The sequence below is a fragment of the Mirounga leonina genome, unplaced genomic scaffold (genome assembly GCF_011800145.1).
Source record: "Mirounga leonina isolate KUSES-001 unplaced genomic scaffold, KU_Mleo_1.0 Mir_129, whole genome shotgun sequence".
NCBI classification, from domain to species: domain Eukaryota; kingdom Metazoa; phylum Chordata; class Mammalia; order Carnivora; family Phocidae; genus Mirounga; species Mirounga leonina.
Window position 1 is genome coordinate 22,654,276 of NW_023270323.1, and position 16,174 is coordinate 22,670,449.

A 16,174-nucleotide genomic window follows, 5' to 3' on the forward strand; every position below is an offset into this window, starting at 1 on the left:
GATTCTCCATGTTATGAAGCAGTGGTTCTCAATATTAGTATTACTATGGTTATTATTGCTGAATATTACCTGTTTTATCATCACCCTTCCTTCTGCAAAGAGCCTTTTGAAACATGATTTTTCTAATCAATCACCTCTCTTCCATAAAATTTTAAGACCATAGACATACTGTATATCTGTTCATGTACTGTGGCCCTTTGGAAGGCCAAGAACCAGTGTAACGTCTAAGATTATTCTACTTTCCAAAACCAATTTTTTGTCTCATTAGGGATAATTATCACCCTTACTAAGGATGCAAATCTTCTATAACTCCAGGTTGTATACTCAGTACTCATTAGTTCTCTCTGTATATAAACTTTAACCAAAGAAAGTAGGTGGTTAAAGAGAGAGTTGCATAAATTTCCATCTAACCCAGTCTGGGGAAACATTTCCTAACGTAAGTGATGTAAAGGGATTTTGTTGTTCTTGGATTTAGAGAATAGCAGAGCATGATTGACTGATTGATTGATTTATCAGATATTTATAAAGTGCTTCCTATGTACCAAGCACTATTTGTGGACTGAGGATGGACTCGATGTTATAAGACATAGAAAACTTCTCAGGTGTTGTTCTGCAGTGATATGCACAGATAGTAAATAGTGGCTGATAAAGTAACACTTGCTGCTTTCTTTCTATCTCTAAGACACCATCCACCTTTCTCCTGTGCGTGTGTGTTTTCCTGTCCAGTTTTGGATTTCTAAACTTGCAGTCTCAAATCTCAGAGGGCATGAATCATCCACTGTGCCTATCCTCAATTTACCTTGAGAGAAGTATTAGATTAAACAATGGCCTACTGGATCTCTAGTTCTCAAACATTACTGTGCCTAGGAAACATCTTGGATATTTGCATATCATATAGATTCTTGGCCCCTGGATACCCTCTTCCACACTAAGAATTTGATTGAATTTAGAGGGTGGTAAATCAAATGTGGCATTTTTACAAATAGAGAACACATTTTGAGAAACAGGGCACCAGACTAAATAAATTTTTTGAGGGCAAGATCTTTGTTTTATTCACTACAAACATCTCCAATGTCAAAGCCAATGGTTGAATTTGCTATTTTATCATAATAAATTATCTTTAAGTATATATCTTTTAATGTATCTTCCTTTTGTGATATATCTATATTTATATATCTATTTATTATTTTTCCCTTACCTATGTTTTTAATATTTTTCCTTAGACATATATTTTACTGTCTAAATAGATAAAAATTAGGCCTATCAGCTTTTTCCCATTTTGCATATAAGCAATATACTTTGTCACATTCACTGTCCTCACCTCACCACTCCCTAAGATTAGTTTTTTGTTAAAAACTGGTTTATATAATTTTCTTAGAAATTATCCCAAAGGCCAATGAAAATTAAAAGAAAATCCCAGACAGGTGATCTTTCATAATAGGCCAACGCTGAACCAAGTCTTCATTTCTAATCTTTGAACATAACGATTTTTCTGTGCCATTTTCTCAAATTTGTTACAACAAAATTTGTCATGCAACAAAATTGTCATTGTCCAAGTGAATCATGTCAATATAGGTAAATAGAATCTTTTTCTTTTTAGATAATAGAGAGAGAAATTCATTATGTACTGTTTGTACTGAGGCTTCCCAGGTATCTCAGGCTGTTTTCTGTCCCTATCACCTCTCTCCAGTGGGGTCCCAAACAACTTCTCAAGCAAGAGACAGAGGACATTAGTCTTCTCTCCTGGCTTTGTTTTCTATATTCCCTCCTTCTCGCCTTCTAGGCCATCCCCCTCTGCCACCCAAAAAAGATATCCATAATCAGTTAAAGCAAGGTGAAAAATGTCAGCTGTACAAACAGCCTCACAGACTTTAAAATCCAGCTGGGCCTTGACTAGAACACTTTGCTACAGCTACTTAACAGGTGGAAGAGGTATTTTTCCTAGAAACATGACGACATTGCATATATACATATGAAAACAGGATCCCTAAATGTAAGAAATAGTTGCCTAGAGAGTTGACAGCCACCCATTTTGAGTGTAAGGTAAGGAATGGAGAAGAAATGCAGTCAGAGCAAACTTGACTTGCCTTGGGATGACGATGGTTTGAATAGTACTTACCTCTCAAATGTGAAGAAAGCTGGTCATTTTCGAGATCCCAGCTGGATTAAATAGTGCACCACTTCATTTATCCATCAGCAAGATTAGAAAGAAATCTGTTCATAGTTGTTAAAGTATAGATATTCGGGAATATATTTCTTAAGACAATTCCCACATAAAGGACAGAAGTTAGCAATAGCAAAGTCGGATGAGGTGACATTCCAGTATTTAAACTAACAAGCTAAGGACAAACCTTCATGAAATATAGTCCCCTAACCAGGCAGAATCCTATCTGCCCCAATAGAGTAAGACCAACCTTTCTCTTATTTCTTCCCCTTAATTCTCCACCTGCTCCTAAATTTCTGCCTCATGGCTCTATCATAATGCCTGAGATTCCACTATTGCATTCATTTTGGGACGGGCTAAGGTTTATTTGGTTTTCAAAGCCCAGTCACTACTACACACCTATTTTATCAAGTTCCCACTTGCCTTTTAGTCTTAGCTTTTGTGTGGCCTCCTCTCTGAATCCCAACCCCCATCCTGTCCCGGGGGCAATGGCAGCCACTCTGACCAGGCTTTCACGGCCCTGCCCTGCCTGTCTGAGTTCCCACCTGTCTGAGTTCCCGCCATACGACCAGCTCCTTGTAAAGTATCTTAGAAGGTTTGATGGAACAGCAAAAGAGACAGCAGGATAAGGAGACCCAAGGGTACTGGTGAGGGTAAGTAGCAATTGTAAATAAACTGATTGGGGTAGGCTTAATCGAGAAGGTGATATTTGAACAAAGACTTGAAGAGGAAACAACCAGTGCAAAGGCCCTCAGGCAGGCATATGTATGAGTTGTTTAAGGGTCATTAAGCAGGTCAATGTGCATGAAAAGAGTGAGCAACAGGACTTAGTAGAAGGTGAGGTCCTATTATTAGTGATGGTATTATGGACTGAATGTTTGTATCCTCCCAATACTCAAATGTTGAAGCCCTAACCCTCAATGCTTATTTGGAAATAAGACCTTTATGGAAGTAATTAGGGTTAATGAAGACATAAGGGTAGGACCCTGATCCAATACGATTAGTGTCTTTATAAGAAAAAACATCAGAGAGCTCATTTTCTCTCTCTCTCTCTCTCTGCCATGTGAGCGCACAGTGTGAAGGTGTTTGTCTGTAAGCCAGGAAGAAAGTTCTCATCAGAAGCTGCCCATGCTGGCACTCTGCTCCAGCCTCCAGAATGGTGAGAAAAGCCATGTCTGTTGTTTAAGCCACCTAGTCTATGTTCTGTTATAGAAGCTCAAGCAGACTGAACCTGGGGGGAGAGGTGGGGGGAGTGGCGTAGGGCAGACATAAGGTTTTGTTGGCTATTCTAAGAACTAGGGCTTTTCTGTGAGTGAGTGAGTGAGTGAGTGAGTGAGTGAGATGGGAAGTGATCGAAAGGAAAGTTTTGAATAAAAGAATGACATTATCTGATCTATGTCTTAACAACACCACTATGGCTACTATTTTGAAACAAACTGTGGAGGTGAGGATGACAAGTATAGAAGCAAACATCAATTTGGAGATGATGGCATCCCCGGGTGAGAAAAAAGCCTGGCTCAAACCAGGGAGGAGTAGCTGAGGTGGTGAGAAGTGATCAGAATCTAGATATACTTTGCAGGTAGATTCAACAGGGTTTTCTGACAAAAATAATACCTAATGCATGGGTAAAAAAAAGTCAAGAAAAACCTCAAGTTTTTTGGCCTGGACCATTGGGAGAATAAAGTTGCCATGCACTATAATGGAGACTTGCAGGTAGACCAGATTGTTGGGAATGACCAAGAGTTCCATTTTGGATATATTAACTGTGAAATGGCTGTTAGAGACTGAAGTGGTGATGTTCAGTAGGAAGATGCACAAGTCTGCAGTTCAGGAGAGGGTTCAAGGGTGAATTTTGAAGTATGGGCATCATTGGCACATAGATGACATTTAGTCATAAGACTGGATGAAATCACTAGGATCTGTTCTTTTCGCCTTCTCTACTTGGAAATTCTTTTTCTTCTTCCCTACTCATTGTACTGCTTCTACATTTTCTAGGGTCAGAACAAAGGTAGTGGGATACAGAGGAAGACAGCAATTTTTTTAAAGGGCTTTTTTTTTTAAAGATTTTATTTATTTGAGATATTGAGAGAGAGAGAGCAAGAGAGCACAAGCAGCAGGGAGGGGCAGAGGGAGAGAGAGAAGCAGGATCCCCACTGAGCAGGGAGCCTGATGCGGGGCTCCATCCCAGGACCCTGGGATCATGACCTGAGCCAAAGGCAGATGCTTAACTGACTGAGCCAACCAGGCGCCTCAGGGAAATTTTTCTTTTTAACTTAATTGGTACTGTTTGTGGTTCTTTCTTGGGTAGCTGACTGGTTATGCATTATTTTTTGTTTGTTTGTTTGTTTGTTTGTTTTATTCTTATGTTAATCCCCATACATTACATCATTAGTTTTAGATGAAGTGTTCCATGATTCATTGTTTGTGCACAACACCCAGTGCTCCATGCAGAATGTGCCCTCCTCAATACCCACCACCAGGCTAACCCATCCTCCCACCCCCCTCCCCTCTAGAACCCTGTTTGTTTTTCAGAGTCCATCGTCTCTCATGGTTCGTCCACCCCTCCAATTTCCCCCACCTCATTCTTCCCCTGGTTATGCATTATTTTATAGCAGGTTACACATGCTACCTTTTTATGGACCTATTGGTTAGTTCTCCAGCTATTCTTACACGAAGTACTCTGCATCTTTCTGTTCCCTGATTCGGGGGTGGGTGGGCTAGAGATGCAGGCCTCACCTAACTTCTTATGAACCTCTCCCCTTAACTTCTGCTTCTACGGCACTATACCTCTAGTTTCCTTCTGCTTGTGTTTCTTTGATCTAACAGGAGACTCCTTTATAGTGTCCCCCAAAGGTGACTTAGCCATTATACTTAGAACTATATACAAAACAGACTGAATGGAGATGAACTAAATAATGGCAGTAATTATGTTAATTTAGGGGGAATTGAATAATTACTTTCCCATCTATTACCCAAAATATATTGTAATGTGGTTAAATTTCTTTTTCAGTAAAAAACAATATATGTATATATAATTTTTGTATGCAAATATATTAGTATATTTTGTATATAAGTATGTATGCAGTATTTTTGTATAATATACAAAATGTTTATGCACATATATTCAACATAAAAATACTATATAGTTTTTACTGAATATTTATACATGCACACACACATATACTTCTCTTTGTGTATATCAATATGCACACACGCACACACATACACACACATATCTATGTTTAAAGCTTAAACTTACCTTTGTTCTTTCCAGAAGATGACATTGCTGCAATGTATTGATTCATTTTAAGACATGAACTACTTTTAAATATTCTAGATTAAAAAGATCTTTTAAATGTAAGTTCATTATTCTTAGATATGATGTCTGTGACCCACCCATTAAAAAGCCTGTTTTCCAGCAGTCCTAATCTAGAGAATATCTATTTTGGAGAGTGGTTGGTTCAAACCTCTCAATTTGAGCAAACTGCGTTTCAAGATAGAGAAGTGCTATGACAGCAAAACACAAACTCCAGGTACCATTAAGAACAAATTTAGTGGGCACCTGGGTGGCTCAGTTGGTTGAGCGACTGCCTTCGGCTCAGGTCATGATCCTGGAGTCCCGGGATCGAGTCCCGCATCGGGATCCCTGCTCAGCAGGGAGTCTGCTTCTCCCTCTCCCGCTCCCCCTCTTGTGCTCTTTCTCTCTCTCACTCTCTCTCTCAAATAAATAAATAAAATCTTTAAAAAAAAAAAGAAAGAAAAAGAACAAATTTAGTGAATTAACTACACTAAAATAGTACTTTTTCCATGGGGGAAAAGCCAAAATAAAATAAAAACACAAATGGAAAATACAAAATAAATACTTTGCAATTTATTTTGCAGAAAAATATTTATTTTCTTAATGTATACATGTAGCTTAGAAATAAATAAGACCAATAATGAAAAAAAAATTTTCCAGAAAGTGAAATATAAATGGCTGCAAAAAAAAAGAAAAGAAAAGAAGCCCAACATCACTCTTTTTAGAGAACTATAGACTCAAACAATGAGATAGTAGTTTTCACCTATCAGTCTGGCAAAGATAAAAAAGTTGGACAAAGCACTATCATTACCAGTACATTTCATTTTCATAGTCTAATAGAGGGAGTTTAAATTAGTGCAAATTCTTGGGAACTGTTTTGACAGTGTTTATCAAAATGTAAAATGCACGTACCCTTTGATTCAGACACTCCTGTTCTACATATTTATATTACAGGTATACATGCATAACTTGTATACACAAAAGATAAATACATAAATGTTCACTAAAGCATTATTTCTCACATAAAACGGAGTCTGGAAAGACCTAAATAGGGGTGCCTGGGTAGCTCAGTCTGTTAGGTGTCTGCTTTAGGCTCAGGTCATGATCTTTGAGCCCCCCAAGTGGGCTTCCTGCTCACTGGGAAGCCTGCTTCTCCCTGTCCCTCTGCTCTTCCCTCTGCTCATGCTCTCTCTTTCTTGCACACTCTCTCTCTCATAAATAAATAAAATCTTAAAAAAAAAAAAAAAAGACCTAAATGTCCATCAGAATAGACTGGTAAGCTGAACAATGGTACATACCTGCAATAAAATATTCTATACCCACTCCCCATCCTGAGCAAGTAAATAAATAAGTAAATGTACTGAAATGAGACAATGCTCTCATTTATGTCATCAAATATGCTGGTACATGTAGAGAACATTTCTGGGAATATATACCCACCAAAACTGGTAAAAATCATTATTACACCTAGGGATGGAAACCAGACAACTCAGGATTTGGGGTGGGGGGAAATTTATTTTTTCCTTTAAAAAAATTATTCTTTCCTTTTAAAAAAAGGATATAACCCCTTACACTGTTTAAATTTTTACCATAAATGTTTTCTTTCAATAAATATAACACACATCTATTTGCTGATGTAAACTTTGGCCCATGGGTAAGAAATGATGATTGGCCTGCCTCATAGGTGAGGGATTCTTCTTATGTGCTGGTAATCGTATTTTAGAACAGTCACTTTGTGGTGAATCAGACTGTTTGGAATGGAACCTGCTGGAGTCATGGATACTAGTTAGAAGGCTATTTCAGGGAAACTGTTGAAAGTTTGAGAAGGCCAGAACTAAGACATTGGGAGGGGGAAGAGGGAGAAGGGCTGAATGAGGGTGGAAAAAGGGTGGAGAAGTGTCAGGATCCAGAGCGTGGCTGGATGTGGGGCAGAAGGGGAAGGGCAGTCTATGACGATCCCTAAATTCCTGGCTTAGGCGACTGGATGAATGGTGTAATAAAATAGAAAGAGCATAATAAAATAGTGTAATAAAATAGAAAAATAGAGGAACAGTGAGTTTGGGGAAAATAACAAATGTCTCTCCTTCACCCTGAACTCCCTGTCTCAGGGGGTAGGGCATAGTCATGGGTAATAAATGCGTGTTTCAGGATAGGAAGGGGGTACAAGGTAGGGGGACAGTTCTTTTCAGCAGTGACAATAATTGAATCTCAAGAGAAGAGAAAAATCCCTGTGTGAATGATGAGTTCTGGAAGGAGGTTTGGCTAAATTAAAAAGATAATCATATTTTTGTTGGCACCAAGAAGAAAATGCAGAAGCAGGCATCAGTCCAGACCAAGATGATAGCATCTGATGATCCAGTGGGGGAAGGCTGGTTTTGCTGGAGAGAGTAGCCTTCAGGATGTCTTAGACGGCCTGATGAGTTACTGTGTCATAGGGAAGAAATGCTCCTCACCCAGAAACACAGAGAGGGTCTCTTTCTGGAGGTTTTATGTCTCAGCATCCCACAGTCTGGGTGTAACCAGGGTGGAGCTGGTTCTGCTAACCAAAGCAGAAGTAACGGAGATAATAGAGTAATGGAGGATAAAAATCAGGATTCCTGGTGTCCTGCGTTGGCTCTGCCACTATCTGGCTTTATAATCTTTGGCAAGTCAGTTGTTTGTGTTTATTTAAAAGCTTCCCCTGGGGGCCCCTGGGTGGCTCAGTTGTTAAGCATCTGCCTTTGGCTCCGGTCATGATCCCAGAGTCCCGGGATCCAGCCCCGAGTCGGGCTCCCTGCTCCGTGGGAAACCTGCTTCTCCCTCTCCCACTCCCCCTGCTTGTGTTCCCTCTCTTGCTGTCTCTCTCTGTCAAATAAGTAAATAAAATCTTAAAAAAAAAATAAACTTTATAAAACAAAATAAATAAAAGCTTCCCCTGTGAAATGAGATAAAATGCGAAGCAAATGTAATTTTGACAGTTTATATAGACATGGAGCCAATAACCCAGACTTGAGAGGTATGGGAAGGCCTCCCAGAGGAGGTGATATACAAACTAAGACCATTCCTCAAATCTTAGTTCCTTTATATGTTAGGTCAGGTACAGAGGAAGGAGGCAGGGCAAGGGGAACCGGTTTAGGTGGAGGGAACAGTATGAATACAAGCTTTATGCCAAGAAATGGATAGTACCTATGGTGATTAACATAACATAATAAAAACGAAAAAAAGAAAAAAAAAGAAATGGATAGTACCGTCACAAAGACAATGAGTAATTGGATGTGGCTCCTAGAGCATAAAGAGTTGAAAGGCATTCACTTCTTTAGTTCTTTCACTCACTTTTTAAAGTAAATATGAGTGTTGACATTTTATAGAAGAAACTGAAATTCAGAATTGTTACTTGCCTGAAATCACTTACTCTGTAAATGGTAGTACAAATAGGATCTGTTTGCCTCAAATCCTGTGTTAACCATTACTTTTTACCACTTCCCCACATTAACACATTAAGATGGGTGGGGCTAGGGGGGCGGTGAGGAACAAAGGTATACCTTTCTCAATACATGCAGCACGTTACATTTTGAAAATCCCTTTGAACCTAAAGAAAAGGATCATAGTGAAAAACTGTAAAATGTGTGAGATGCTTTCAAACCGCAAACATAAGGAAGCAAAAGATATCCAGTAAAATTAGTTAAATAAATAAATGAATCACTAACCCTGGTTTCTTCTTGGTAGCTTACTGTATCCTTTAGAAACTGTCTCGCATTTAGGCATAATTGACCCAAGCTAAATTTGGTGACCTTGATTCTTCATTATAAATGTGCACAGAAAGCCACAGCAACTTGCTATTCTTTTACAGCTAATTCATTCTCAGCAGTTCCATTTTAGAAAAACCGTGTATGTATTCCAGAGACCTAATGCAGGTGTGACCTTTTCTTGAGCCCTCCTTCTCGAAGCACTTGCCACACGGTGTAGGTCATGCTTATTCATTCTAAGGTCTTTCTTCGTATTTGGGATCTTGCAGGTTCTTAACGATGTAGTTGGGTATGAATTTTATTTTTCTATCATGCTTAGAATTTGTTGAGCTTCTGAATATGAGGATTTCATCTGTCTACAAAATTCTTAGTCATTATTCTTTCAAACATTACTTTTCATCCATTCTCCCTCCTCTCATTGTCTGGCACTCCTTTCAGAAATAAGTCAGATAGTCTCAATACTATTCTTGAAATCTCAGCCTTCTTTTTGCATATTCTATATTTTCATCTCTCTGGTGCATCCTAGACTCATCTAAAATGATGATCTCTCCAGCTGAATCTAATCTATTGCTTAAGCCCACCGAGTTGTCTACCAGCAACTCTGGAAATGGCCTGCTTCATCCTGCGATGGCTGCTGGCCATGTCTCTATAGGTGTTTCCACCCTCCTGGCCTAGGGTGCTAGACCATGAGTGGGTGCATGACACAAACTGTGTCAGCTTGATCCCTTTCTCTTGAAATTTGGAATTTTATACTCTCAAATATTCAGTCTTGTACCTGTGGTCCTGAGAGAGTTTTTGCCTCAAGCCCAAACTCGGAGCTAATTGTTAGTGTATAGCTTAATAACATGTTTTTGCCACCATCCACAGCAGTAAAACTTGCCACCTGCTTCAGACAGCTTAGAGGCTTGTGGATAGAATTGTGGATAAGACAATGTGAATAGGCACCATAAAACTGGCTTTCTTAAGTACTAATTGGGGACTGACTTTATCATTTTAATAATAATAATGATAATACGTTACGATTTTTCATGCTTACTTTCCTTTTTTTATTTTTAAAGATTTTATTTATTTATTTGACAGAGAGCACAAGCAGGGGCAGAGGGAGAGGGAGAAGCAGACTCCCCACTGAGCAGGAAGCCCAATGCAGGACTCGACCCCAGGACCTTGGGATCGTGACCTGAGCTGAAGGCAGACACTTAACCGACTGAGCTACCCAGGCACCCCTCATATTTATTTCAAAGCAATTTTTATCTTATTATCTCCTCTTAACAATCCTGTGGGGAATGAAGGTTCTTTGTTTTGTTTTGTTTGCCATGTTTTCACATTTGCAAAAGAGTTCAGAGAAGTTAAGATACTTGCTCAGAATTGCAGAGCCTAGATCTCTGGACCTTTTGCCAAGAAGGGCTCTTTCAATACATGCATGTCACCTCTTGAAAGTACAATAGTTTCTCCTGAGGAAATACGTTTTCTCTTTCACCTTTCTTTTCCCCTTATCACACATGAAGACACACATGTAGTAATAGAATCCTTCGAAAGATTCAATTCATAAGAAACTCTCACTTAGGTGTTTCTTCATCCTACAGTGGTTAAGTCCCAGATGGCCTTGTCTGTATCCCTTGGCCACAGTTGATTGGACCTGTGTGGACACCTGAATCAATATAGCCTATAAGATCTTCTCTCCCAGGAATTGGAAATTGAATCTGAGAGAAAGTATGTTACTTTTTGTGGATGACTTGTCACAGAGACCCAAAAATCAGAGAGAAGAGAGAAACCCCAGGTCAACAGAGAGAGACAAAGACACAGCAGATGACAAGAGAAAGTCCTCAGGGCTCCAGTGTCTATGAACTGAATCCCTTTCTGCTACAGATGGAATATTTGTGTCCCTCCAAAGTTCATATGTTGAAACCCTAATCCCCATGTGATGGTATTTGGAGGGGGGGACTCTAAAAGTAATTGGTTCATGAGATAAGAACCCCCATGTATGATATTAGTAGCCATATATATAAAGAGACTAGAGAGCTAGCTCTCTTTTTCCACCAAGTGAAGACACAGCAAGGAAATGGCCATCTATAAACCAGGACCTTCCAAGAACTTGACCATGCTGGCACCCTGACCTTGGACTCCTGGCTTCCAGAACTGTGAGAAATAAATGTTTGTTGTTTAAGCCAACAATTTGGCCTAATTTGTTAGCAATTTGATAATTTGTTAGCAGCCCCAACTGACTAAGACATTTTCTGAAACAGCATTCCTATTCATTGGCTCCAAGAGAATATCACTCATCTGTTAACACATTTTTTTCCTTCAGAAACAGTAAAAAAAAAAGAGAGAGAGAGAGAGAGATTTTATTCATCAATATGGTGTTGCTAATGCAAAAATTTTACCTAGGAGAAGTTAAATGATTAGAACATAACTTTAGCTCTGTGTTTTCCATTTCATCTTTCTGAGGCATCATCTTGTGATCTTTCCTGGGTCTTGATGGTCTTAAATTTCCTCTCCTCCTCTTCCAACCCAATGACTTTATAGCTTCCTTGGTTGGATCACTTTTACTCTTGGCTGATGTTATCTATTAAGTTTGCTTTATTTAAGAGTAAATTCTTAAAATTTAAGACAATTCTATTATACAGCTGTATGAACCCCATTTTCTTCTTGTTAAATGCATTGATCTTATAATGAATGAAAAATTCCTTTAAAAGGAGTATTTTAGTTTTGAAGACTATAGATTACTTTATACTGAGATCCAAAGTTGTGGGCGACTAGTTACAGCCTTTGGAACTCAAAAATTCAAGCAATTAAGAGGCTGGAGTGTTGATAAGTTAATCAAGAAACATACTGTTAAGAATATGTCAAAGGATAGAGTTGAGTGAAAAGCAGTGATCAAATGCCAGAGTACACTAGGAGTTAAGTGATAGGGTACAGCATGGAAGATGTGGACTCCGTTAAGGTATATTGAGCCTAACAGGGAAACCTCTCACCTATTATATGAATTTGGGAGATTATTCTCCCAACATAATAGAAATTTCATTACTTCTCCTTCCATTATTCCCACACAAGTAGCCAATCACCTGTCTGAAAACAATGTTTAGGTTGTCAGAATGAGCAAAGAAGGCAGTTCAATGTAGTCATAAATTAGCATAAGTTGGTGCTACTTTCAAAGAAAATTCTGGAGGATGTCCAAGCTCATGATGATACCAAGGGCTCTCGATACCCATAGGATGTGATGTTCCTTGTGTGACCATCAGTTAGGAGCACTACAATACAATCAGAGCGGCACGTAACTATACAGATACACAGGATTACCCATGTGTGGTGCCTTGTAAGAAAAAAGAAAAAACCCTGAGGAATAAAGACAAAAGCCCATGTATTTGGTAAGCTGAAGATTAATAATAGCCATAATTAACCACTTTACATGTATTATCTCTATTTCTCCCATGATAGAGCAAAGTAAGAACAAATGAAATCATATAAATCCCAATGTTAAGTGAATTAACCAAAATGGCATAACTTTTAGCTGTGGATCTGGAACACTAAACCATAGCTATATGATTCACAAGCCCAGGCTCTTCCCACCACATTATACCTCTCAACTGCCAAGGTGATCCTCTGGTGAATCATAGCTCTGCATACCCTTAATTTGTTTTCCTGTTTATTTTTTAACTAAAAAACCCCACAAAATTTAGTTTTTCCATTACGACTGGTCATCTCTCTCTTCTTACACACTGCTATGGCTTAAAAATCCCCCCCAAAACCCTAGTTTGATTTTTTTTTTCCAGAAGTTAATCCAAATACACTCCCATTATCACCTGCCTGTCCTTAGTGTAACTTCTCCATTCACCAATTGGCAAATTCTATTTGGAGTCTAGTTTCTAGAAATGTTGTGCTGGAGATAAATTTTTTTTCACAGGGGAATTTTTTTTCTTAAAATTTCTTTCATCAAATGTGTCTATTGCCTGCCTACCTGATCTGCATAAGACAGCTTCTAGCAATTTTAGGTCATTTTTATATTCATTGGGGATGTTTATAACACAGGTCAACTTGGATGGTATGTTAAATAGAATGCATGCACCAATGGTTCTCAAACTTGGTCATGCATCAGGGAGGCTTATTAAAACACAAAGTGTTGGGCCCCACCCCCAGAATTTCTGATCCAGTAAGTCTGAGCTGAGGCCTAAGAATCTGGATTTCTAACAAGTTCCTAGGTGATGGTAATTCTGCCGGTTTTGGGACCACACTTTTGTATTTTCTGGTATAGACTTATTCTGATCTTACTGTAATTTTATTCTAACCTACAGCAAAGTCTGTATATATTCATAGATATCTTTAATTAAAAGACAAGAGAGAGTCTGAATATGAGAATCCTTGGCATTAATTATACCTGTTGATAATCTTTTTGATAATAATCATCACCCATTCAGCCTCAGGATCCAGACATATTAATGTCCCATCTTTCAGTGCGACTCTGAAAAAAAAAAAAAAAAAAGAGCATTTTGGTTAAATGATAATTGTATATAATTCAATAATGCTTTAAGTTTATTGATTAAAATTTCAGCAACATGAAATTTAATGCTTAAAATGAACATATGGATTTATTTCTCAAACTACATTAATCAAATATTATTGGAATATGACTTTCAGTCATACCAGTGTACATAATGAAATTTTAAAAATCAACTAAAGAATAATTTTTTTCTTAGAGTTTTTGAGATATCAACTAATTAGCAAACATTTATTGGACTTATGCTACACAGGTGTTAGACTCTGGGAAATCTACATAAAGGTCATATCTTCCGGGTTTCCAGTTATCAACCACTTACTATACATTCTTTATCATCATACCTGTGCTAACTGTGTTAGCTTTAAGGAACTCAGTAAAGCCTCATTTATTATTGGGAGAGGGAAGGAGAACATAAATTGCTTATTTAAATTAATTCTGTAGTTTAAATTACTTCTATAGTTTTCAACTGTACTTCACAGAACCACAAATCTCTACCTCTGAAGTTCATTACATAAAGACCAGATCACAATAAAAATGATAATGATAATAATGTAATAATAACCCTTGAGCAAATTGCCAATACAAAGATGGCCACAAAACATCAAACATAATAGTGAAAACTTGAAAGTATTCCCTCTGAATGCAGAAAGAAGAGTGCCTGCCATCTCCACAAAGCTAGAGAGATAAAAGGCATAAGCTTCCAAAGAAGGAAACTAAACAGACATTATCGCCAGATGACTGGACCACCCAAGTAAAGAATTGACAGTTGCAAAATCAATACAAAATTTTATGTCTAAATCCTAATAACAACGGGAACATAAAATTTTATAAAGCTATTCCTTACAATAGCATCAAAAAATATAAAGTGACTAGAAATGTGCTTTTTTTTTTAGTAATAAAAAAGACACAGAAGGTCTTTATGGAGAAAATTACAAAACTTTGTTTAAAGACATTAAGGAAGCCTTTGATAAATTGAGAGCTATTTTATATTCTTGAAATAACTTATTCTTGAAATAACTTCTTGAATATGAAATAATTCATATTCTTGAAATAACTCATGACTATTGACATCACAAAGATGTCAATAATTCACAAATTATAATTTCAAAGAAATTCACTCAAAATTATAATTAAATTAGTGCAAATTTGCAAGCTGCTTCTAATATTTATATGGAAGAGCAAACAAAGCTCTAAGAAAATCCATTCTGAAGACGATGGGAGAATTTTCCTTTCTTAATGTCAAGAATTAGAATAAAATTAATAAGGATGGTGTACAAGTATAGACAATTTGATTAATGGGACAGAATAGAGAGGTCAGAAATATCCTTACACATTAATGGGAACTCAGTTTATGATAGAAGTAGCAGTGCTGGATTAATTGAGGAACCATATAGAAAAATAAAATTGTATCATTCCCTCACTTCACATACAAAATCAGTTCCACTTGGGTTAAAGTCTTAAATACAAAGGAAAAAAACTAAAAACTTTAGAAGACAATATAAAATATTTCCGTGAAGTCTGTGGAAGAAAGTTTTTTGAAACAAGACACTGAATGTGCAAACCAGGAAAAAAAAAGCATATTGCTTAACTCAGTATACTAATTGAAAGGACACCATAGAAAGAAGGAAAATAAGAACCACAAATTGGAAAATGAGCTTTGCTATACATAAATCTGACAAGCGATTAATATCCAGAATATATAAAGAATACCTGTGAGCCAATAGGGAAAAGATAGTATCCAAGGAGGAAAAGAAGCAAAGAAATGAACAGAAATTTCACAAAAGGAGGCACACAAATGCTTATAAACATATGAAAAAATATTCAACCCCGTTAATAATGGATAAATGCAAATTAAGAGAACAACTAAAGCATACCATTATATACCCATCAGGTTAACACCACCAGATATTGGCCAATATATGAAGCAACAGATGGTTTTATGTAGGAAGGAGTGTTCATTGGTACCTTAATACAGTAATACAATGTGGCATAACCTAGTAAGGTCAAAGGTGTGCAAACCTTAAACCCAGCAAGTAATTCCTAGAGAAACTCTGATATACATGAACCATATATAGAGAATGTTGATAATAGCAAAAATCTGGAAAGAACCCAAATGTGCACCAGTAGTGGATTGGAGAAGCAAATTTCATATTTATTGATTTAGTATTCCTCTGACGGGATGCTGTGTCATTTAAATTGAATGAACTACAGCTAAACATGTCAGAATGCATGTATGCAGAATAAAATATTGAATAATAAAAGAAAGTCCCAGAAGAATATATTCAGCATGGTGCCCTGAAGTTCAAAAGCAGGCTGTCTTATAGAGAGAGGCAAACCATGAGAGACTCTTAACTATAGGAAACAAACTGAGGGTTGCTGGAGGGGAGGGGGGTAGGAGGATGGGGTAACTGGGTGATGGGCATTAAGGAGGGCACGTGATGTGATGAGCACTGGGTTCTATGTAACTGATGAATCACTAAACTCTACTCTGAAAC

At 37.6% G+C, this 16,174-nt stretch overlaps 1 protein-coding gene across 5 annotated transcripts in view; it reads right to left on the reverse strand.

Annotated features, from left to right (window-relative positions):
- Positions 1-16,174, reverse strand: part of CXCL1 (C-X-C motif chemokine ligand 1) — a 107,136-nt gene that overhangs the window by 76,679 nt on the left and 14,283 nt on the right. For 2 of the 5 annotated variants that reach the window (XM_035004809.1, XM_035004806.1), the window contains exon 4: positions 13,560-13,643. The exons of 1 other annotated variant lie outside the window; for it this stretch is intronic. In XM_035004809.1, the coding sequence (XP_034860700.1) occupies positions 13,560-13,643 (84 nt within the window). Of the gene's footprint in view, positions 1-10,920; positions 12,498-13,559; positions 13,644-16,174 lie in introns of those variants that run through there. 2 more of the 5 variants (XM_035004807.1, XM_035004810.1) reach the window with 2 other exon arrangements.